At 49.3% G+C, this 19,871-nt stretch overlaps 2 protein-coding genes across 5 annotated transcripts; one reads left to right on the plus strand and one right to left on the minus strand.

Moving 5' to 3' along the window:
* Positions 1-19: 19 nt before the first annotated feature.
* On the minus strand, positions 20-3,365 carry Tmem208 (transmembrane protein 208). Its single transcript, XM_048437140.2, has 6 exons — positions 3,222-3,365; positions 2,596-2,691; positions 1,538-1,597; positions 662-798; positions 418-502; positions 20-296 (listed from the first exon to the last, which is right to left on the minus strand). Exons 1-6 carry the CDS (start codon positions 3,225-3,227, stop codon positions 159-161), a joined length of 522 nt encoding a protein of 173 aa, XP_048293097.1. The 5' UTR covers positions 3,228-3,365; the 3' UTR covers positions 20-158.
* A 6-nt stretch (positions 3,366-3,371) lies between these two features.
* LOC125402407 (uncharacterized) lies at positions 3,372-17,595 on the plus strand. 4 transcript variants are annotated; one of them, XM_085681683.2, is made up of 8 exons: positions 3,374-3,469; positions 6,368-6,469; positions 13,936-14,058; positions 14,641-14,928; positions 16,067-16,282; positions 16,402-16,545; positions 16,703-16,920; positions 17,014-17,595. In XM_085681683.2, exons 1-8 carry the CDS (start codon positions 3,446-3,448, stop codon positions 17,180-17,182), a joined length of 1,284 nt encoding a protein of 427 aa, XP_085537809.1. In that variant the 5' UTR covers positions 3,374-3,445; the 3' UTR covers positions 17,183-17,595. The 4 variants fall into 4 exon arrangements, with proteins under 4 accessions (XP_048293092.1, XP_048293091.2, XP_085537809.1 ...); XM_048437135.3 differs by having other exon boundaries at positions 3,372-3,469; positions 13,936-14,928; XM_048437134.3 differs by having other exon boundaries at positions 3,372-3,469; positions 13,936-14,832.
* Positions 17,596-19,871: the final 2,276 nt, after the last annotated feature.

Here is a 19,871-nt window from a genome sequence, read left to right on the forward strand (position 1 = left end):
CATCCACACAACCATTAGCCACATTCTAAACAATTTATTTAGTTATCCTATATTTCATAATTCAGGCTGCTTTTGGCCTTTCATTGCTCCAGGCATGGGGCCATGCAGCCTGATAGAACCAACCAGTGCCTAGCAGTCTGTGGCCACAGTAATGATGGCTATAACCGCTTCATCTGCCGCCGCTCCTGTCGGCGTTGTCGTTTCTCATTGTGCTCTGGTGCTGGGGCTCCGCTGTCTGCTGTGAACCAGGGGCCCAGCACATTTACCCACAAGAGGTAAAGGGCCCGGCCGGGAGCCTAAGACACAAAAGGTAACTTGAAGCCAGTTGCAAAGACTAGCAACGAATGAAAGAATGGTGGTGGTGGGGGGCAAACTAAGCTTTCTTTAGCGACCCAGCCCTCCAGCCCATGCACGTACCAGAAGCCAGAAGGACCAGACGTAGAGGGAGAAGCAGCTGAGCACCTGAACAATGGCTGTCAGCAGGATCACATCTTTAAGGTGCCTGTGGACAGAAGGAAGGCTGCCAAGGATAGTAGACTGGCCCTAGTTCTGCCCCTTCCATACTGTTCAAGTTCAAAGTAGTTGTGAGTCTTGGGCTGTGTGGGCCCCAGCGCCCCAGCCCTGGGGCCGCTCACCTGGGCTGGCGATGGGGGACACTCACTCTGCCATGCCCTGCTCCATGTTGAGGTCCATGCCGCCATCCATCAAGGACCCATCCTCAGAGAAGGCTGCCCGAGCCATTGAACTCATAGAATGGTAACTGGCCCCATATACTGCCAAACTAAACCCCAGGGCCATCTGCAAAACAAGAAGAAGTACCAAAGGCTAGGCACTGACCCTGGGCACTCGTTTACTTTCCAGTATGGGGGTATGTTTTAACTCTGGCACAGTGGGTGCACCTTAATTTACTACTATTACAGTGAGCAATTGGGTCGCCACAGTTACTGGCCTGCTTCCCTGGCCAGGCCATAGCCTGGTGGGAATTCTGTTCCTGCAGAATTCCAGAGCTGCTGCCACTAAAGGCAGCTTTAACTAATTTTCTATCTTTTTTTTGTTTTTTTTTTTGGTTTTTCGAGACAGGGTTTTTCTGTAGGTTTGTAGCCTGTCCTGGAACTAGCTCTTGTAGACCAGGCTGGCCTCGAACTCACAAAGATCTGCCTGCCTCTGCCTCCGGAGTGCTTGGATTAAAGGTGTGTGTTGCCACTGCCCAGTCTCATTCTAATTATAAATAAGACTTGAGACTCAAAGGCTGTGGTGAAAACCTGCTAGCTCAGAAAGGCTGAGTAGCAGCTAACTAACCTCTCCCAAAGAGCCTCCCTCAGCTCCACCAAACAAAAAAAGCCACACCACTCCAAATCTGTCCCTACTCCTCCTGGTATGTCTATCTCTCCCAGATGCCCTCTGATGTTCTATGATGACCTTTTTTGTCAACTAGTTGCTAACAGCCTCCTGACCCACAGTCAATTTAATTTAATTAATGCCAAAGCAAACTCAGGGTTCACAGTGTGAGCAAATACCCCACAACAGGGATGCTTACCCAGGCCCAAAATGAGGCAGATGAATAGAAGAAAACCAAGGTCACGAGGCAGTATATGGCCTGCAAGCAAACACAGGAGGTGGGGTTGAAAGCTGCCCCCAAATTATGGGCTTTCCTAAACGCTGACCAAGTGGTAAAGGGGCTCTGCTTTCTGAGTCGGGCAATTCTTATACCCATGATAGTCCAGGAAAAGACACCTTAGTACAGAGTGAGGACAGTCAAACCCAACTGGACTCACTGCTTCATTTCTTTATGTTCTAATTCATACTTCATCTGTGCCCAGCACTTTTCTTCTTCCTTCCTTCCTTTCCTTCCTTTCCTTTCTTCCTTTTTGGTATTTCAAGGCAGGATTTCTCTGTGTAACAGCCTTGACTGTTGTGGAACTTGCTCTGTAAACTGTAAACCAGGCCTCAAAACTCACAGAGATCCGCCTGCCTCTGCTTCCGGAGTGCTGGGATGAAAGGTCAGTGTGTCACCACCTGCCGGCACTTGGCTGCTTTTTAAAAAATGTTTTAAGATATATTTTATGCTTGAGTGTTTTGCCTGTGTGTATGTGTGTGCACCACGTGTCCACAATTGTGCCTGGTACCATAGAGGTCAGAAGAGGGCACCGGATCTCCTGGAGCAGATGGTTGTGAACTACCGTGTAGTTGGGTAGGGTGCCAGGAATGGAACCCAGATCCCCTGCAAGAGCACCAAATGCCCTTAACCACTCAGCCCCTGGATACTTGGTGGGTGTATGTGTGTGTGCATGTGTGCGTGTGCAGTGCTGGTGATCAAACCTAGGCAAGGGCTCAGCCGCTGAGCTGCACTTTCTGTTCTCACTTCTCTTTCCTGGAGACTTGAGTCTTGCTTTGTTGGCCTCAGTCTTCCTAGTAGCTAGAAGTACAGTTACATACCACTATGGCCGGCTTCTCATCCCCCCCCCCTTTTTTTTTTGAGATGAGGTTTCTATGTAGACCAAAGCAAACTTCAAGTTTCCATCCTCGACTGTCACTTACCAGCACTCCTATTCAGACAGGTCTAAGGGTGTGGAAAACACGAGGCAGGCAACTTACATTGGCTCCCAGTATGATCCTCAGATAAAACTTCAGAGTTTCTTTATTCTCTTCAAATATCTGCTTCTTCCCTCTTGTACCCACTTTGCCTTTGGGCTGCAGAGGGAGGATGAGATGCTGTCAGAGGGTTTTTTGTTTTGTTTTGTTTTTTTGCCTCAGTCCCTGAGATGCCTACCACTCTTCTAGTCCATCCTCCCTCTACAGTGAAGACACCATCTTTACCCCCAGCTATGATCGCCTAATGTTCTCCCTCAAACAATCCAAAGTACGTTAATATCTTCTTTGGCTCTCCTGGTAAGGTTCGGATATGGGCTGAGGACCTCTCCGGGGGAACTCCAGAGGAACTTGATGGCGTCCCTCTCTAACCTCTGGGGGAGTAGCTCAAATCTGGAATTGACAACTGCGCCTCTCCCCCCCACCCCGCCCCGCCGCGTCCAACACAAATACTAGTTCTGGTATATTACTGCGCTGCTACTCTCCCCGCAACCCACTCGGTTCTAGTACAGTCCACTGGATGACCGCCCCTCTGGCCCAGTGCCTTATGCCTTCATGTCCTTACTGTTTTCACTTTCCCAACACCGGGAATGCTTTGCCGGTGTGGACCCCGCCCTACCCACCGTCCTTACCGCCATGGTGCGATGCAAATACCCAGCCTCGGAAACAAGGGCGAGTATCTGGAACAGCAGTCAGTAGACACGACATCGGCAGCCCATGCACTTCCGGTACAGACCGACGTCGTCAGGATTCTGGACGGAAGTGGATTCCATTTCCTTCTCAGGCCCCGCCCCAGAAGCAAGGGGACTACACTTCCCAGAAAGCCGTGCGCGGGGGCGGAGACGGCAGAGATGCGATGGCGGACTCGCTGCCCCTGGAGGTGAGAGGAAGCGGTCCTCAGGCCTGGGTCGGGGACAGGCCCCGCCTTCGGGGTCCGGAGCTCTGGGGAAGGGCTGTCTGACAGCTCGCCCGGCACCTCCCGCCAGGCGGAAACGAGCCGCCCGGCGGATGCCAGGACCTGCAAACTCTGGGTAACAGCCCGCTTTGGGGCCACTTCGACCCCTTCGGTTGGGATACCATCCTCTCCTTCCCCACTGACCTCAGAAGATGGCTGCTCTGTCACCTCAGGGGACACTCTACCCATCTCCTTTCCTTGAGATGGCCGTCCCCTCCCCCTCAGTTCTAGAAGATGTCCGCTCCACCATCCCTGAAGGGTAATCAATCTTATCCCCGTTGGTCCCTTGGAATGGTCGCTCCATTTCCTCTGCCCCTCCCCCATCGTCCTCGCAGTTGGAAATAGACTGCACCCTCCCCATCTATTCTGGGGACAGTCGCCGAGGTCGTTAATCTAAGACATGCCTGTTCCTCGTCCTAGACCCCTAGTGATGGCTGCCCCTGTATTTTTCACTTCATGGGATGTTTGTTCCGTTAGCTAGGGGCAAGACTGCTCTGCTCTCATTGGCAAGAAGATGCAGGTACAGGCTTTGTGCCTTGTGCCTTTTTAGAAATGGCTTCTCTATCCCTTTTGCCCTGGGGATTGACAGCCCCCTCCCATTACCCAAGAAAGTCAGGTCACTTTTCCATGAGTCCTAGAATGTGCCCTCTCCTTAGCAGGAGTAGGGCCTGCAATGACATCCTATTCCCTTTTGGCCCTAGAGGTTATCCATTCATCCCTGTATATCCCATGGGTGACCAGTAGTAGTCCCTTGGGGTGGGCTCGTGGGGTGCCCACTCCACCCTTACCTCCTTTAATACCAGAGAGGTTACTCCTTACTCAGCTTAATGGATTATGACCCTCCCCTTGAAGACACATTTCCTTTGCTCTTTGCTCCCAGGGTTGATCTTCCCAGAAGATAGGTCAGCCACTCTGGTAGCCCAGTTTTCCCTCCTAGCCCCCTAAGGATGGGGACTTGGTCAACACTCTTCCTCATGCCTCTCCTCTCTGGTCCTAGTCATTCTCCTCGCAAAAATAATCTGCTTCATCTCCCATCCCTTCCCTGAGCAAACCTTTGGTGAAAGCAGAGGTAAAGGACTCTCATCTTTAACCCAGTAAATACTGGCGGAGTACTGCCTATACACTTAGCCTCTGAAAAGTGGGCTAGTGAAGTCACTTCGGAAGGACTTCCCAGAAAGAACCTCACATAAGGAAAAGAAAATAGACTTGCTCTATTGGTAGGGAGGATGGACTGGGGATGTTCTGGGACCAGCAGACCCATCCCGGCATGGAGGTCTGGCAGTGTTGAACCAGGAGCGGAGATTTTGTTCTGAGATTATTGGGAAACCCAGAAGGGGTAGTGAAAGTGGAAACAAGCTTTTGGAAAATTAACTCTGTGACTGTATAGAATGGGTTAACAAGAATGGATGTAGAAACGAGGAGGCTGTACAAGGAAGCTAGGTCTAGGGGGATAACTTTTGGAGCTATTAAGATGGTGGAGTTGCTAAAGTTGAAGTGTTAGTAGCAGCTGTCTGGCAAACACTTATGGACCATCTAGTCCCTATAAGACTGATCTAGATTATTTTTAAATGTCTTCATTTCATACATATAGAAACTGAAGCTCAGAGAAGTCGTGTCCTTTGGAGTTACTCAGCAGAAAGTAGTGGAGCTAGGATTTGATGAATCTGGGTTAGCCTGGTCTGAAACTTCAGTTTTAAAAGTAAAGAATGGAAGACCATGAGTCCAGGTGTCACTAGGGGCCTCAGATTGGGAGTCTAGGCTGCAATAAAGAGTAAAGTTGGACCAAGGGCAAAAAATAACAATTTGGGTTGAGATTAAGGTTGAGAACTCTTTGAGTGTTGGACCCTGTAGACAATTGGTACGAGACCAATGCTTGGTTAACCTGACAACGTAAACCATTAAATAGTTGACTGCTCTTGTACAAGTAAACAGAAAATCAAAAAACTGAACCTTGGGAGTCATGTGGAGAATCCAGAAATAGGGCAGCTAGCATGGTAAAGGCTTAGCAAACATTGTCGTAGTCCTTGAGGAGGAAAGTTTCTAAGAGAAAAGGACAGTTAATAGAAGGTTGTTCCTGCCTCCCGAGTGACCCCTTCCTCAGCCCCAGCTAGAGCCACCAACCTTACCACTTACAGACTCACAGAGCATAGTTGGAGGGAGGAGTGGAGTCTCCCAAACTTGCAGTATTGTCTACCTTAACAGCTAGCTGAGAAAATAAGCTGATAATAGAGAAGATGAGGGAAGAATAGGGGTCCCAAGGCCATGCACCATGGCTCACACTACACTTCTGTCACATGGGATATAAGTCTACTAAGACAGGAGAAGGCTGTGCCAGGTATAAGCCAGTCTGGCTACATAGTGAGTTCCAGGACAGCCTAGGATACATAGTGAAACCCTGTCTAAATGAAGAAAAAAGGAGCAGGATTAGACTAATGTTCTATATCTATGGAAAATGCTGTGTTTTGTAACTTCTCACAAGAACCTATTTAAATCTCAGCGCATTTGCCATTTCACAGACAAAAACAAGGCTCAAGGCTAGCCAAGTGGAAACTTGCACTAGGTTTGTCTGGCCCCCAGTGCCCAGTCTGTTTCTACCAAACCGGGCATGAATTCTTACTCTTCTTACTTGGCACAAACCTGAACTTGGAAGTGGCTCACGCTAGGTTCATTCTCATGAGATCTTCCTGGAGGCTGGAGAAGGGAAGTCAACATCTCCTGAAGCTTTGGATCCAAGCTGGACTAAAAGCTAGTGCTCTGATGTATTTGGGTTCTAGAGGCCTTCCAGTTCTAACAGCCCTCAAGTACCTTGTCTTTTCCCCCCAGATGCTCACATATATCCTGAGCTTCCTACCTCTGTCAGATCAGAAAGAGGCCTCCCTCGTGAGTCGGGCTTGGTACTGTGCAGCCCAGAATGCCCTTCGGGAGGTAAGGTACCCACCTCACTTGGCTCATTCTGAATTGTCCCTCACTTCAACTTGCTTGTGGCCCTGCTTCTGTATCATCTATCCATCCATCCACATATACTCATACATTAATACATACTAGTCTTGGGGTACAGAGCTTGGGGTGTATAGGTGAATAAAACCTAGTCTCCCTAAGGAGCATATTGTCCAATGAAGGAAAAAGATAGCATAAATGATTGTGGTACTGTTTGTTCAGTACCATAGCACTCAATGAAAAGGTGAAACACAGATAAGGGCACCCCAATGAGATCATCCAGCTGTATCAGGAAAGGCTTGCGAGAGCAGGAGGACAATACATGTTGGTCTTCTAGAACTGGCATCAAGGTGTGGAAGTTCTGAAAACAGTCACACAAATTCCAAATAACTAGATTGAGTTTTATGTGGGGTGTGGTAGGAGACTAGACCGTGGGCAGATTGCAGGGGGCAGATGTGCAGGTAGCAGAGATCAGGCTTTCTCCAGTTACTGTTGTGTTCAAGCGGGTGAGGCTGAGTGTGGGAGGTGGCCCAGACGGTCTTGTGTTGATTTTGATTTAATTATCGGTGAGATTAATTTTTTTCCTTTTCCTTATCAGCAATTTTGTTCTTTATGTACTTAACTGGTAGGGTTACTTGCCCATTTTTATGAACTTTTTATGTAAAGATTAATTCTTTATATATTTGTCAAAATATATTTCTGATATGTTTGCTCTTTCATTTTATTTGTAGATAACTGTTTTATTTATGAGATATAGAAATTAAACTTCTATGTTGTTGATTATTTTCTTTTTCTTCCATGGTTTTTTAAAGATCCCTTGCCTGCCAGAGATTTCATCAATGCATGCTCATATTTTTATTCTAGAGTACTGATTGGCTCAACAAAAATAAATTATTTCTGTTATGGTTTTAATGTTTTGTTTTGTTTTCTTTTCTTTTTTTTAAGTTTAGTTTCTTTGGATAGGGTCTTACAGTGTAGTGCAGGTTAGCTATGAACCACCAGCCTCAGCCTTCTGAGGCTTAGATTACAGACATGAGCCAGCACACCTGGATTGGCTTTACCTTTTATTGGTGAGAACTGTGTTTTATTCATGAAACTTATTTTAATTTGTATGATAAAGTATGAAGCTGATCTGTTTGGTTTTCAAATGGCTCCTACATCATTCCCATCTAATCGTCGCTGTCAAGTTATAAACCTCCTCTGGTACATATCAAGTGTAGGTGTGTAAGTAGAGCCTGTTGCTGGATTGTTGATCTGCTGTCATGAATTTTAATGTGTGAAGGAATTTCATTTTGGACTTGTTGAAAAATTTAGAGTGTAAGCTAGCCAGATGGCAAGACTCAGTTGATCAATGAATATCTATGTGAGAAATTCAAGAGAAGGGTATGGGTAATAAATATAGGCTCTGGTAACTAGGGAATGAGTAGTGCAGGAGTGTAGCTCAGTGGTAGAGAACTTGACCAGAATGTATAATGCCCTGGGTTTGATCCCCAGAACTGGAGAAAAAAAATGGATGGAAGTAAAGCCCCATCTGAGTAACTCGACCCCAGGGAGAAGTGTAATGGACAGAAGAACAGCAGACCAGGACTAAAGAGCATTTTAAACGCCACGTGGATGAGTAATGATGTGAAATGCCATAGAGACGGGCAGAGTAAAGAACAAACAGTGCTCATAATGTATTCTATCCTGTTGAATGTGGTGGCTCAAGCCTGCAGTCCCAGCACTGGAAGGGAGAGACAGGAAGGTCAGGAGTTCAAGGTGCATTACCACGCCCGGCTGGGATACCTCTCAGTATCTCAAGGGGCACTGTGGGTGAGAGTGAGGGTGGCTGGAACAAGGGTGGTCAGGGTTTAGGAGCCAAGCAGATGCGGGGGTAGATGTGGGTTCAGAACTGGACATCTTGCATCAGGGTTTCTAGAGAGGTCCATGAAGCAGTTGATCTCCAGTGTCTGGTTGAGGAAAATAATATGGATCAGAAAGGAGCTGGGGCCGGGCATGGTGGCACATGTCTGTAATCTCAGCCCTTGGTAAACTGAAGTAGAAAAATTGCAAGTTAGAGTTCTACCTGGGCAAGATTCTGTTTCATAAAACAAAAAGAGAAGAATATAGGCCTGGAGAGATGACTCAGGAGAGTGGGTAAGAGTGCCCCTACACAGCCCTCTCCTGCAGCCCCAGTGCATACAGGAGAATCGATGGGGCTTGCTGGCTGCTAGACCAACTCTAGGTTCAGTGAGAGACCCTGTCTCAGGGCAATAAGGCAAAGAGGGATAGGGCAGGACACCTAATGTCCTCCTCTGGCTTCCACATGCAGCCTTACCCCACACCCATACACCACATGTCCATCTACCAAAGAAAGGAAAGGGAAGCTGTATTGCCCCATAGGATGGTCCAGTGTGTCACAGCGCAGGGAAGAGGACAAAGGCTGTGCATGTATATGTGTTGTTAGGCAGAGAAGGCAGGGAGAAACTACTTGTGTGTGATCTGGGTTTGTCTTTCAATGACTCCAGAGAGACCAGTGAAAACTAGGCTAAAAGGCAAGAGGAGAGCCAGGGGCACATTGGAAATAAGACAAGGTTGATGGCTGACGCCCTTCCCTAGCAGGCAGCATGGTAAAGAGGAAGCTGTGAGAGGCTAAAGAGAAGCCCCACGTGGTAGGGACTTGCTGGAGGGGAGCTGTGACCAGGTCTGAGTGATTCTGGCAGGAAGGAGTAAACAGATGAGGTCAAAGGTAACTGAGTGGCCTGACAGTGTTTCCTCATACTTCCCAGGGGAAAACTGGAAAGAGAAAAAGGAGAGAGAGAAAAAAGCACTGTAGCACTCTGGAGACTGAGGCAGGAGGATTGCTGTGATCACAAGACCATCTTGGGTTACATAATGGATTCAAAGCTGAATTGAACTGCATAGCCAGACCCTTTTCCCCAAAATGGAAGGACCAATAGAAAGACAAAAAGAGCTGGATTCCCATGAGATGAGGTAGGGACAGCTCCGTAAGCCAGAAGAAAGGACTATCTGAATCAAAAGGCTAGGAGTCAGGGGTAGGGTTCTACTGAGAGCCTGTTAGCAAACAGGAAAGTACTTCCCACTTGATGTCTTCGGTTGTCCTGAAGCAGGACAGGTCATTTCTTTTTTTTTTTTTTTCCCAAGATGGTTTCTTTTGTGTAACAACAGCCCTGGCTGTCCTGGAACTCACTCTGTAGACCAGGCTGGCCTCAAACTCCCAACTCACAGAGATCTGCCTGTCTCTGCTCTCAAGTGCTGGTATTAAAGGTGTGTACCAAAAAAAAAAAAATATGACAGGCCATTTCTAAGAAGGCTAGGAGCAGAGGAGCAGAGAAGCGAGACAGGGAGGATATGGTGTAGGGCAGGCCGCCATGGCTTCTTCAGCAGTGTGCTGTTATCCCCAGCACAGACTGCAAGTAGGCAACTGGTTTTGTTATCTGCCTGGGCAAGAAGAGTGGGCACAGCAGCATGAGGGAGGAAGACTACAAACCTTGAGGAGAGAGCAGTCTCTAGAGACCACCAAGAAGAGGATGGAGGGATGGTCAGGCTCCTGAGTATAGGTGAGATGGGATGAGAAGAGCGAGGAGGGAAGGAAGAGGGGGCGCGGATCTGTGGCTGAGATCTTAGAGGCCACTGTTGTGGAGCTGGCACTGCCGCAGCTAAGTGGGAGCTCCTGATCACACTGACAAAGACCCCTTTAGACTGAGAGTCTTGGAAGGCAAAGCTATGGGTGCACAGACATCTAGGGTTCTGTCCCTACTTCACCACTGTTATACCCCAGAGAGTAGTCTGCAGAGCCTGTCCTCTAGGGCTCAGAGGTAGGCAGATGGTGCAGGAGGCAGCGTCACCAGCCGCTGATACTCTGGAAGATAAGTCAACTAAGGCAAAGCTGGAACTAAGTCTTCCAAGCCAGGCTAGGATACCTAGATAATGTGACTTCAAATTTTTCTTGTCCTCCCCATTTTGTCCACGTAATCCTAGTGTATCCCAAATAATGGAGTTTGAAAAGGCAATGCCCCCACATGCTCCCAAGTTCTGCCTGGTACCCTGGAAGTCCTGGGTGGCGACCATTGAATTGGTCACTGTGGAGCAGTTCTGATTCTTCCCATGGCTTTTTTTCTGTCCATACTATTTAACTGTCTCCAGAGAGCAGTACCGCTGAGCACCAGAGTTGTATTTCACTGCAGTTTTTGGAAAGGAAAACGAGTACCTTAGCTTTTGGATCCCTGTACTAAGCAGAGGGAAGCAGTTCTCTCTTAGATGGCTCTCCAAACGTGTGCACAAGCCTGCTGTCTGGCTGTGAGGCTGTACTAGGTACTGATCTCCCACAGTCAAGGCACACTTGTCGTTTTTAGAAGTGGGTACTAGAGTGGCAGCAGCTGCTCATAAAATGCCAACACGGGGAAAGGAGACCAAGGGCTTCCTTGGCCATCTGTGGGTGGCGTGGCTGAAGCTGGAGCAGGTACCTTCCAGTCCTCCCTCAAGCCTCCAAAAGCAGTTTCTTAGGGCCTGAAAAAGGCCAAAGTCCAGAACCTAGGAGCCCTCCTTGCACCTGCCCCTCAAAGGAGTAAGCATTCTTTTTTTACATTAATTTTTTTTTCAAAGGCTGCCCTTTGGCCTTGAGTTACATCCAGCTAACCTCAGGAACAGGTTGACCATTGTGTAAAGGGCTCAAGGCTACCTGGCATGGCTATCAATGGTCAGGGGTCACTGGGGATGTGACTCAATTAGTTGAGTACTTGCCTAGCCTACACTCAGCCCTGGGCTTGATTCCTAGTATTACATAAAACTAATAGTAGTGATGCAGGCCTGTAATCCAAGCACTTGGGGGGTGGAAGCTAATCAGAAGTTCAAGGTGATCTCCTGCCACACAGCAGCTTCAGAGACAGCCTGAGTTACAGGAGACCTTGTCTCAGATAAACAAATAGCAGGGACTAGGTATGGTCTCAAGTCTCTGCCCCAGTAACTGGAAAGTCTCTGGGCCAGACCCTGCCTGTTTGTCTTGTGGCTGCCAACTGTGGACTGCACCCTAGGGTGATTGCCAGCGCATTCTCTCAGCTGTTTGTCTACCTTGTTCACAGAGAGGTGGTGGGAAATAGAACATTCCTGGCTGCTCAAGCTCCCAGAAAGGGAAGGAAGCTAAGCTCCTTTGTGCTTGTAGCTGTTAGCACAGAGGCTCTGTGGCTCTTAGGCTCCTAAGCTACATGAGTGGTGGGGGCGGGCGCTGCCTGGGCAACTGAGCTGCTCCAGCTCCAGTTTATTCAGACGGATCCACATGGTGCACAGGGCTTCTCAGTGGCTGGGGGCTGCTTTCACTTTTCTTTTCCCAGCCCTTCACACTGGGATCATCCCCCAGCTGTCCTTAAATCCCAGACAGACCCTCAGTAGTCTCCACTACCCTATAGCAAAGGGATCTGAAGGAACCTCCTGTTGCGGGGAGCAGGGAACAACCACAGTCTCGAAGCAGGCTCAGGAAAGGGATCACAGGGATTCCTGTGAGAGAGAACATGAGGTGGTCCCTATCTGCTCCTTTTCTTTGAGACAGGGTTTCATGTAGCCTGGTCTCAAGCAAAAAATGACCTCGAACTTCTAGTCTTCCTGATTCTACCCCTCAAACACTGGCTCCTGAATGCTATGTGTTGAACCCAGAGCTTTGTGCTAGACAACCAACTATTCTACCAATTGAGCTACATTCTCAGCTCCCCAGTTCTTGCTTCTTACCTATCCTTCCCACCACGACAGTCATGGGGGCCGCTTCTGCTGAGGAAGAAGCCAGTCTGTTCCCCTGTGCATAGGGACAGGTTGGTTGTATGCTGGCTTGGAGGATGGTGCTGCTAAGAGTTTGCAGGACTGCCTGTGTCGGTGCTGCCTTTTTCGTGTCCTGTCGGTGCCATTCTGAGGGAGTCAGACAGAGGAAAGTGGTATTTTTGTTGTTGCTGACAAAGCTGTTTTCCAGAGCTTACTAGCTTTCCTGTGTCAGAGCCCTGTTGATGATAAAGCTAAAGGCTTCTTAAAGAACCACGCTCCTGCTACCTAGGCAACAGGTAGGGAAAGGACTAGGTGGATGTTTTCTGAAGATCTAAATCGGCTTCACACATGCTAGATAAGCCCCAAGCTGCATTCCTGATCTAGTGGATAGGATGTTAGAAGTCCAGGTGTCCTCTTTCCAGCTACAGATCTAGTCTATACAGATTGTATTGGTTTCTCCTTTAACTCTTTTTGGCATGAGAACAGGGAAAGTTCTATGAAAATATTTCCCTTAGTTGGGTTTTCCCAATATGCTGCCAAAGCCATCATATTGCCACATTCTTTTTTTCCCAAAGACAGAGTTTCTCTGTGTATCTCAGCCTGTCCTGGAACTCCCTCTATAGACCAGGCTGGCCTCGAACTCACAGAGATCCGCCTGCCTCTGCCTCTCTCAGTGCTGGGATTAAAGGTTTGTGCCACCACCGCCTGGCTGTATTGCTACATCTTAAACCTGAGCTTGACTCCTGGGTTGCACCCCTACTCCAACCATGAACTGCTCTTTTTCTGCCAAGCAAGTCCAGCTTAAGTTCCTTGGCTTCTCTGGTATTTATATTAGCTCCTGCCTCCTGCAGAGATGTGATACAGGTGTTGCAGGCAGCCAAACATGTTAGAATACACATGCATGTACATGTATGTGCACACACCTCTGCTCACATAACCGTTTTTGCCAATATTTGTGTGCTGAGGCACTCAGGCCCCCAGGGGACTAGACCTTGGTGTTTATTCCAGACCTTGGGTACCTGGATCACAAGAAGCTGAGTGACACCTGCTTCACTCCTTCCTTCCAGTCCTTGCAGTGCTGTTTATATCTTCTCTAGGAAGCCGGGCAGCTAACTGCTTAGCTAGTCCCGAGAATCCCGACTGGGTCTGCAGATCTTAAGATCTGTCTCTGCAACCGGGCAGTGGTGGCGCACGCCGTTAGTGCCAGCACTCGGGGGGCAGAGGCAGGCGGATCTCTGTGAGTTCGAGGCCAACATGGTCTACAGAGCGAGTTCCGGGAAGGCTCCAAAGCTACAGAGAAACCCTGTCTTGAAAAACAACAACAACAACAACAAAACAGATGGTGATCTAGCATTCTCTGTCCTCCCACTCCACAAAGGCATCATCGGGTGTCCTATAGGTCATAACCCTCCTGTGCTCAGTTTGCTAACTCCCCACTCGATCCTTGCCCCTCTGTGGGCATCTAGCATTGTTCTTCATTCACCTTCCTGCTGGCCCAATAGTCATTTCCTTCCAGATCTCAGCATGATTTGTCTTCCTGCTTCCCACTCTGTTTCTCTTCCCAGCTCCCACTTTCTGCCTACACCCTTCTCAGCTACACATGACATGACACACACACCAGGGATGGGTGCTCACTGTAGAAGGGCCTTTCTTGACTGTCTTCAGCCTCTGAGAACTCTAACCTCAGGCCTGCTGCTACCCTATAGACAAATGTGCGGTACAACATTCCTGTGTCCTCTGCCTCACTCTCAGCAATCAAGAGCTTGGGCCTCAGGGGCATTTCATGCATCAGCTTGACCAACCTGGATGGCTCACCAGCTTCGCACCAGGTACTGCAGTCTGTTGCTTACCACTTAGGCCCACACCTGGAGAGCTTATGCCTGGGAGGGGGCAGCCCCACAGAGGCATCCTTCTTGGCCTTGATCCTGGGATGCCCGGTCCTGCGCACCCTTGACCTCAGTGGCTGCAACAGTCTCTTCACGTCAGGCACTCTGCTGGCTCAGCCTGAGACAGCACAGTGTGTTCGAAAGGCATTGAGTGGCCTTCGTGATCTTAACCTGGCTGGCCTGCGTAACCTGACTGACCTTAGCTTCAACCATCTCAGCGGTTGTTTCCCCAGCCTGGAGCGCCTCTCCTTGGCCTATTGCCATCTTACCTTTGAGTTAGGCCCAACCTGGGGCTCCATTAGCCCCCAGGCGTCTTCTCCCTCCCAGCTTTCCTTTCACAACCTGCTTCAGTTTGTCAAAGAGAGAGCTGGTAGGCTGCGTGCCCTAGACCTCAGTGGTACTGGCTTGCCACCTGAGGCCCTACAAGCCCTGGGCCAAGTGACTGGACTGCAGCTGGAGGAGCTGAGCTTGCACAGCTGTAGAGACCTCTCCTCAGAGGCGGTGGCCACCCTTTGCCGCCAGCAGCCCGGCCTTACTTCCCTGGACCTCAGTGGTTGCTCAGAACTGACTGACGGGGCACTCTTGGCTGTGAGTCGAGGCCTGCAACACCTGCGGCACTTGAGTCTGAGGAAACTGCAGCGACTGACCGATGCAGGTTGTACAGCCCTGGGAGCCCTGCACGAACTGCAGAGCCTGGACATGGCTGAGTGCTGTCTGGTGAGTGGGCGGGAACTGGCGCAGGTCTTAGGCTCAGTTCGCAGAGCTCCACCGGCACTGACTTCCCTCAGGCTGGCTTACTGCTCTTCACTGAAGGTGAGTTACTTTCCTTCCCTTCCTGTCCAGGGGACCTGGGAGAGCTGGGCCTATGGCCTCAGGGACAGGCTAACCAGGGTTTGTGTCCCAGGAGAATAGTTAGAAATACATTTAGGATGTGGTCTAGAAGAGAACAACTTAGATAATATGGCAGAACAAGACTTTACTGCCCTCTCTGGCCTGTTTGATGAAGTGATCTCACACTGTATGTGAGTTCTAGAGGGAGGAAGTCGAGAGAAAAGGAGTGATAGAGAAAATGTGACAGAGATGGTGGGGCACGCCTTTAATCCCAGCACTCGGGAGGGAGGCAAAGGCAGGCGGGTCTCTGAGTTAGAGGCCAGCCTAGTCTATAAAGTGAATTCCAGGATAGCCAGGGACACACAGAGAAATCCTATCTGGAAAAAAAAGACAAAAAAAGGGGGGGTTGTTTTATATTGTATTGCACTGAAGAAGATATTCAGTAGGCAGGGCCTTGGGATGGATCACTTGGGAGCTGTAAGGTTAACTGTTAGCTGAAGTCAAGTCCTTCATAGAACTCAGCATTGTCCAATTGGATGGCATTCCTGTCTGAAAAATGTCAGCTGGTGCGTTGTTAGCCCTTTAACCTATTACTATGACAAGAGCATTCCGAACCTAAAACCTATCTCAACCTCATTTCATGGCAAGCACTCTGCCTAACAATTCCTTGGCCACTAGTGTCTCTTAGCTTTTCTACCAGGCCTCATGTTCTCATGCCCACCCAGCTCTCTGAATTTACACAGATTTCTGCTCTGCTTTTAGCCCTGCTACCCCCAGCTTCTCGTGGTAGTGGCAGCCCTAATGCTTCAGGTTCAAAATCTGTCGGAAGCACCTCTGATTGGCTCAGTTGTCCTGGTTCAGTGGGCTGTGATCAGTGTTGTCTCAGCCCATTCTTTCGACAGCACAGGCATAGCAGCTGCCTTAGAAATACCTATCTACATCCTTCCTTGTACCACACATAGTCATGGCCTTTGTGTCTTTCAGTAGCCTCCTCTGGTTCTCCCACCCTGTTCACTCCAAACTTTCACAACCAACACAGGACCATGGTGCGCTCATTCAGACCCTTGCTCATAACCCAACGATGCTCTTTTTTTTTTTTTTTTTTTTGCCCTCCTCCTAGGATGCCTCAGTGCTTTCCATGATCCCAGCATTGGGCCCAAGCCTCAAGGTGCTAGACTTGTCCTCCTGTGTGGCCCTCACTAACCAGACCGTGCAGGCCATCTGTACCTACCTTATTCACCTGTCAGTCCTGCGCCTGGCTTGGTGCAAGGAGCTCCAGGACTGGGGGCTTTTGGGGCTGAAGGAGCCAAGTGAGGAGCCTGGGCTAAGTTCCCAGGTATGAGATCCTTAGAAGCCGGGAGGGTGAGGTGACCTTGGTCTCAGCTGCCCTCTGCACTTCCTGAATCTTTAGCAAAACTTATGAAGAACCTAAGAAGTGGGAGTTTCTTCCCACAGCTACACCAAGAGGTGGAAAATCAGGCCCCAGACCCTCAAGAGCCTAAACCTGACCCACAAGGCCCCTCCCTGCTCATGCTTCAGACCCTGCAGGAGTTGGATCTCACAGCCTGCTGTAAGCTGACAGATGCCAGTTTGGCCAAGGTGTGAATAAGCTGAGGACATTGGGGCTGGTGCCAGGGGATTGGGCCAACCCATTTTGTTCTTGGAGTCCCTTTCTCTTTGGTTTCTGGTAGAGCAAGGAACCAGGAAGGGCCCAGGCTCTGGGTGCCAGTGCCATCCTGTGTCCCTATCCTTGCAGGTGCTCCAGTTCCCTCAGCTGAGGCAGTTATCATTGAGCCTGCTGCCAGCGCTCACAGACACGGGTTTGGTGGCTGTGGCTAGGGGCTGTCCCAGCCTGGAGCGCTTGGCATTGAGTCACTGCAGCCACCTCAGTGATGAGGGATGGGCTCAGGCAGCCAGGTTCTGGCCAAGGCTGCAACACCTCAACCTGTCCAGCTGCAGTCAGCTCACAGAGCAGTGAGTGTTTGATAGCCTTACATGGGCCACAATGCATGGGCTGGACTTGGATCCTACACCGGCTCAAGCACTCATCCCGTGGCCTTCTTACAGAACTCTGGATACCATTGGGCAGGCATGCAAGCAACTTCGAGTGTTGGATGTGGCTATGTGTCCTGGTATCAACATGGCAGCTGTCAGGCACTTCCAAGCGCAGCTCCCTCAGGTGACCTGCATCCAGTCTCGCTTCGTGGGAGGGGCTGACCTGACCCTAACACTTTGAGGCCAGGTCAGTTACTCTCCCTGAAGCTCGGCCTCCTTCAGCAGCATAGCCCCAGCCCAGGCCTCTGGACCTGTGTTAGCCCCAGGGCCTCTTGCCTTCCTTGCCCTAGAACCTTTTCTTAGACTCAGGACGGGACCAGTCCAGGATACATGCAGCCCCAGAGTACCCCACAGATGGCAGCAACCTCTTTCCAGCTGCACATTGCTTCCATGGGCTCTGTTCTAAAGGTTAGGGCCACAGGGGGTGCTGGGCCTGGTGCTGGGGAAGGGCAGACTCTGTGCCTCCTGCCAGTCTACCACTCAGACCTCTGTTTTGCCTGCCCTCCAGGGGTCTCTTCCAACCCTCCTGAGCTTTAGCAGTCAGTCCACCAACTTCATTGTAAACCCAAACAAGATTAAAAATTCCAGATTTTATGTCTTCCTCTGATGTTCTCAGACTAAACGGGCCCTCCCTTCTCCATCTCAGTTGACCATCTCAGAGATGGTCAGATGCCCCACACTGACTCCTCCACATGGGAAATTTTGGAGGCCTTCCCAGCACTTCTGGACATGCCCTGCTACACAGGCACTGGTCCTAACCAGACCTGGAAGCAGCCGTTACTAGATTCTTGTGCTGTCTTGGAGTAGGATAAGAAATAAGACAGCATCTCTGAGTAGGAGGGTCACAGGTGGTCATATAGTCCAAACCTTCTAATCAGTGCCATTGACTCAATAGCAGCTCTGGGGTGGTCCATGCAGTTGATCCTCTGTGTGTCTGTCTGTTTATCGGTTCTAGAAACAGCTAGTCTGTGCTGAGTACCTGCAGCCACTGGGCTTCAAGTTGGAATTCAGATGTGTCATTGTTCTCCCAATCACCAAATTAGATAGGGAGGTAAATAAGCCAGTAGGCAGGGACAGTCTGGTATGCAGGAGATGCATGAACAGAGAATTGGCACCGGGGGCAAGGAACCTAGGGTAGCAATGAACTTAGAGGGTCAAGGAAGACATCAAGGCAGTGAAAATGGCAAAAGGGGCATAGAGGTCAGATGGACAGACTGGAGCTGGTTCTGGTATGGAAGGGTGTATGTAGGCCCTGATTAGATACAGGGAGGATGCTAGCTTGGTAACAGGAACTCTGAAGACAAAACAGAAGGACTAAAACATGCCTATACAACTTGGCAGTTCCATTCAGTACTCAATCATGGTAACCATGGCAATAGAACAGTAGTGAGCTATTGAACAATATAGGATGTGTCTTAGTTACTGTTCTATTGCTGTAATGAAATATTATGACCAAGGCACTCATAAAGGAAGGTATTTAATGGGGAGGGGCTTGCTTACAGTTGCAGAGGGTTAGTCCATGACCATCATGGTGGGGGGTATACTGACAGGCAGACATGGCGCTGGAGCAGTAGCTAAGATCTTACTTCCCTATCCACAGGCAGAGAGGAAGCTAGATTGCACCTGGTATGGGCTTTTGAAACTTCAAAGCCCACTCCTAGTGCATACATACCCCCTCCAACATTGCTACACCTCCTAATCCCTCACAATCAGTTCCACTAACTGGGACCAAGCATTCAAACACATGAGCCCATGAGGGCCATTCTCATTCAAACCACCACAGGGTATATGTATGAGCATATAATCACATTAAATTTGCAATACTGGAATGGCAGCTGTTGAAATGATTAGAGAAGTAAGACTAGAAGCCAGAAGTCAGGGGGTTATTGCCAAGGTGGTGGTGGCATAGACAAGTAACTGAAGGTACGGAGAACTGACTGTATTGGGACACTAACTGCAACTGGGACCCCACCCTCCATTTCTACCTTAAAGTTGAAAGTCTCTTCTAAGTGTAGTAGCAAGGCTCTGTGTCCAAGCATGGATACTCTGAAGACGGGAAATGTAGTTTTGTTTTGTCCCCCTGCCCCCCAGGGCCAGCCATTTAATCAATTTTAAGGCACAACGTTGGTGAATAGCATGTTAAACACAGTATTTGAGGAGTAATGAATAGTATATAGAAGTTATTCAGGGTAGTGGTAGCTTTCAGCCTACCCTATGGACCCCTCGATTACTGAATTATTTGTCTTAGGGGCTTGGAGTTTGTGACTCCAGATGGACCCACCATGTCTCAGCACTTCTGCCCACACAGACTCTGGCTTGTCTGTGACTACCTCACGTATAATCATGGTTAGATCACGATTCTCTGTGCAGATTACCCCTTTGGATTTAACAGCCTTCTTCAGCTGTGCGTCTCTCCCTCATGCCTCTCACCAAAGGTTTCCACATCCCACATAGAACAAGGGAGGGCCAAGCAGTCTTGGGAATGAGAGCCGACTGTCAGGCGCCTTCTGAAAGCATGGCTTCCAGACAGACTCTATTGCTTTTGCCTAGGAAGGTATCCATCTGGGGCAATGTGTCCTGCCCTGGTACTTCTCTTTTCAGTTGGCCCACATCCCAGTCTCTCCTTTGGCTGCTACCTCAGATGGCAGGTCATCCCTCTCTTCATGTCCAGAACTGGGGACGCTAAGGACTTATTTCAAGAAGAGCAATAGTCCTTATTGGTTTCCACCCAACACCAGCTTTCCAAAGGTAGCTAGCTGTCCCGAGCATGTGGTCTTACCTGGTGCCCCTTACACCATTTACTATGTTTGAAGACATGCCTGTGTTTATCAACAGTCTTGGCCCCCAGGTTCAGAGCTGATGTGACACAT

This window comes from Myodes glareolus, chromosome 22 (genome assembly GCF_982192425.1).
Source record: "Myodes glareolus chromosome 22, mMyoGla1.1, whole genome shotgun sequence".
In the NCBI taxonomy this organism is placed as follows: domain Eukaryota; kingdom Metazoa; phylum Chordata; class Mammalia; order Rodentia; family Cricetidae; genus Myodes; species Myodes glareolus.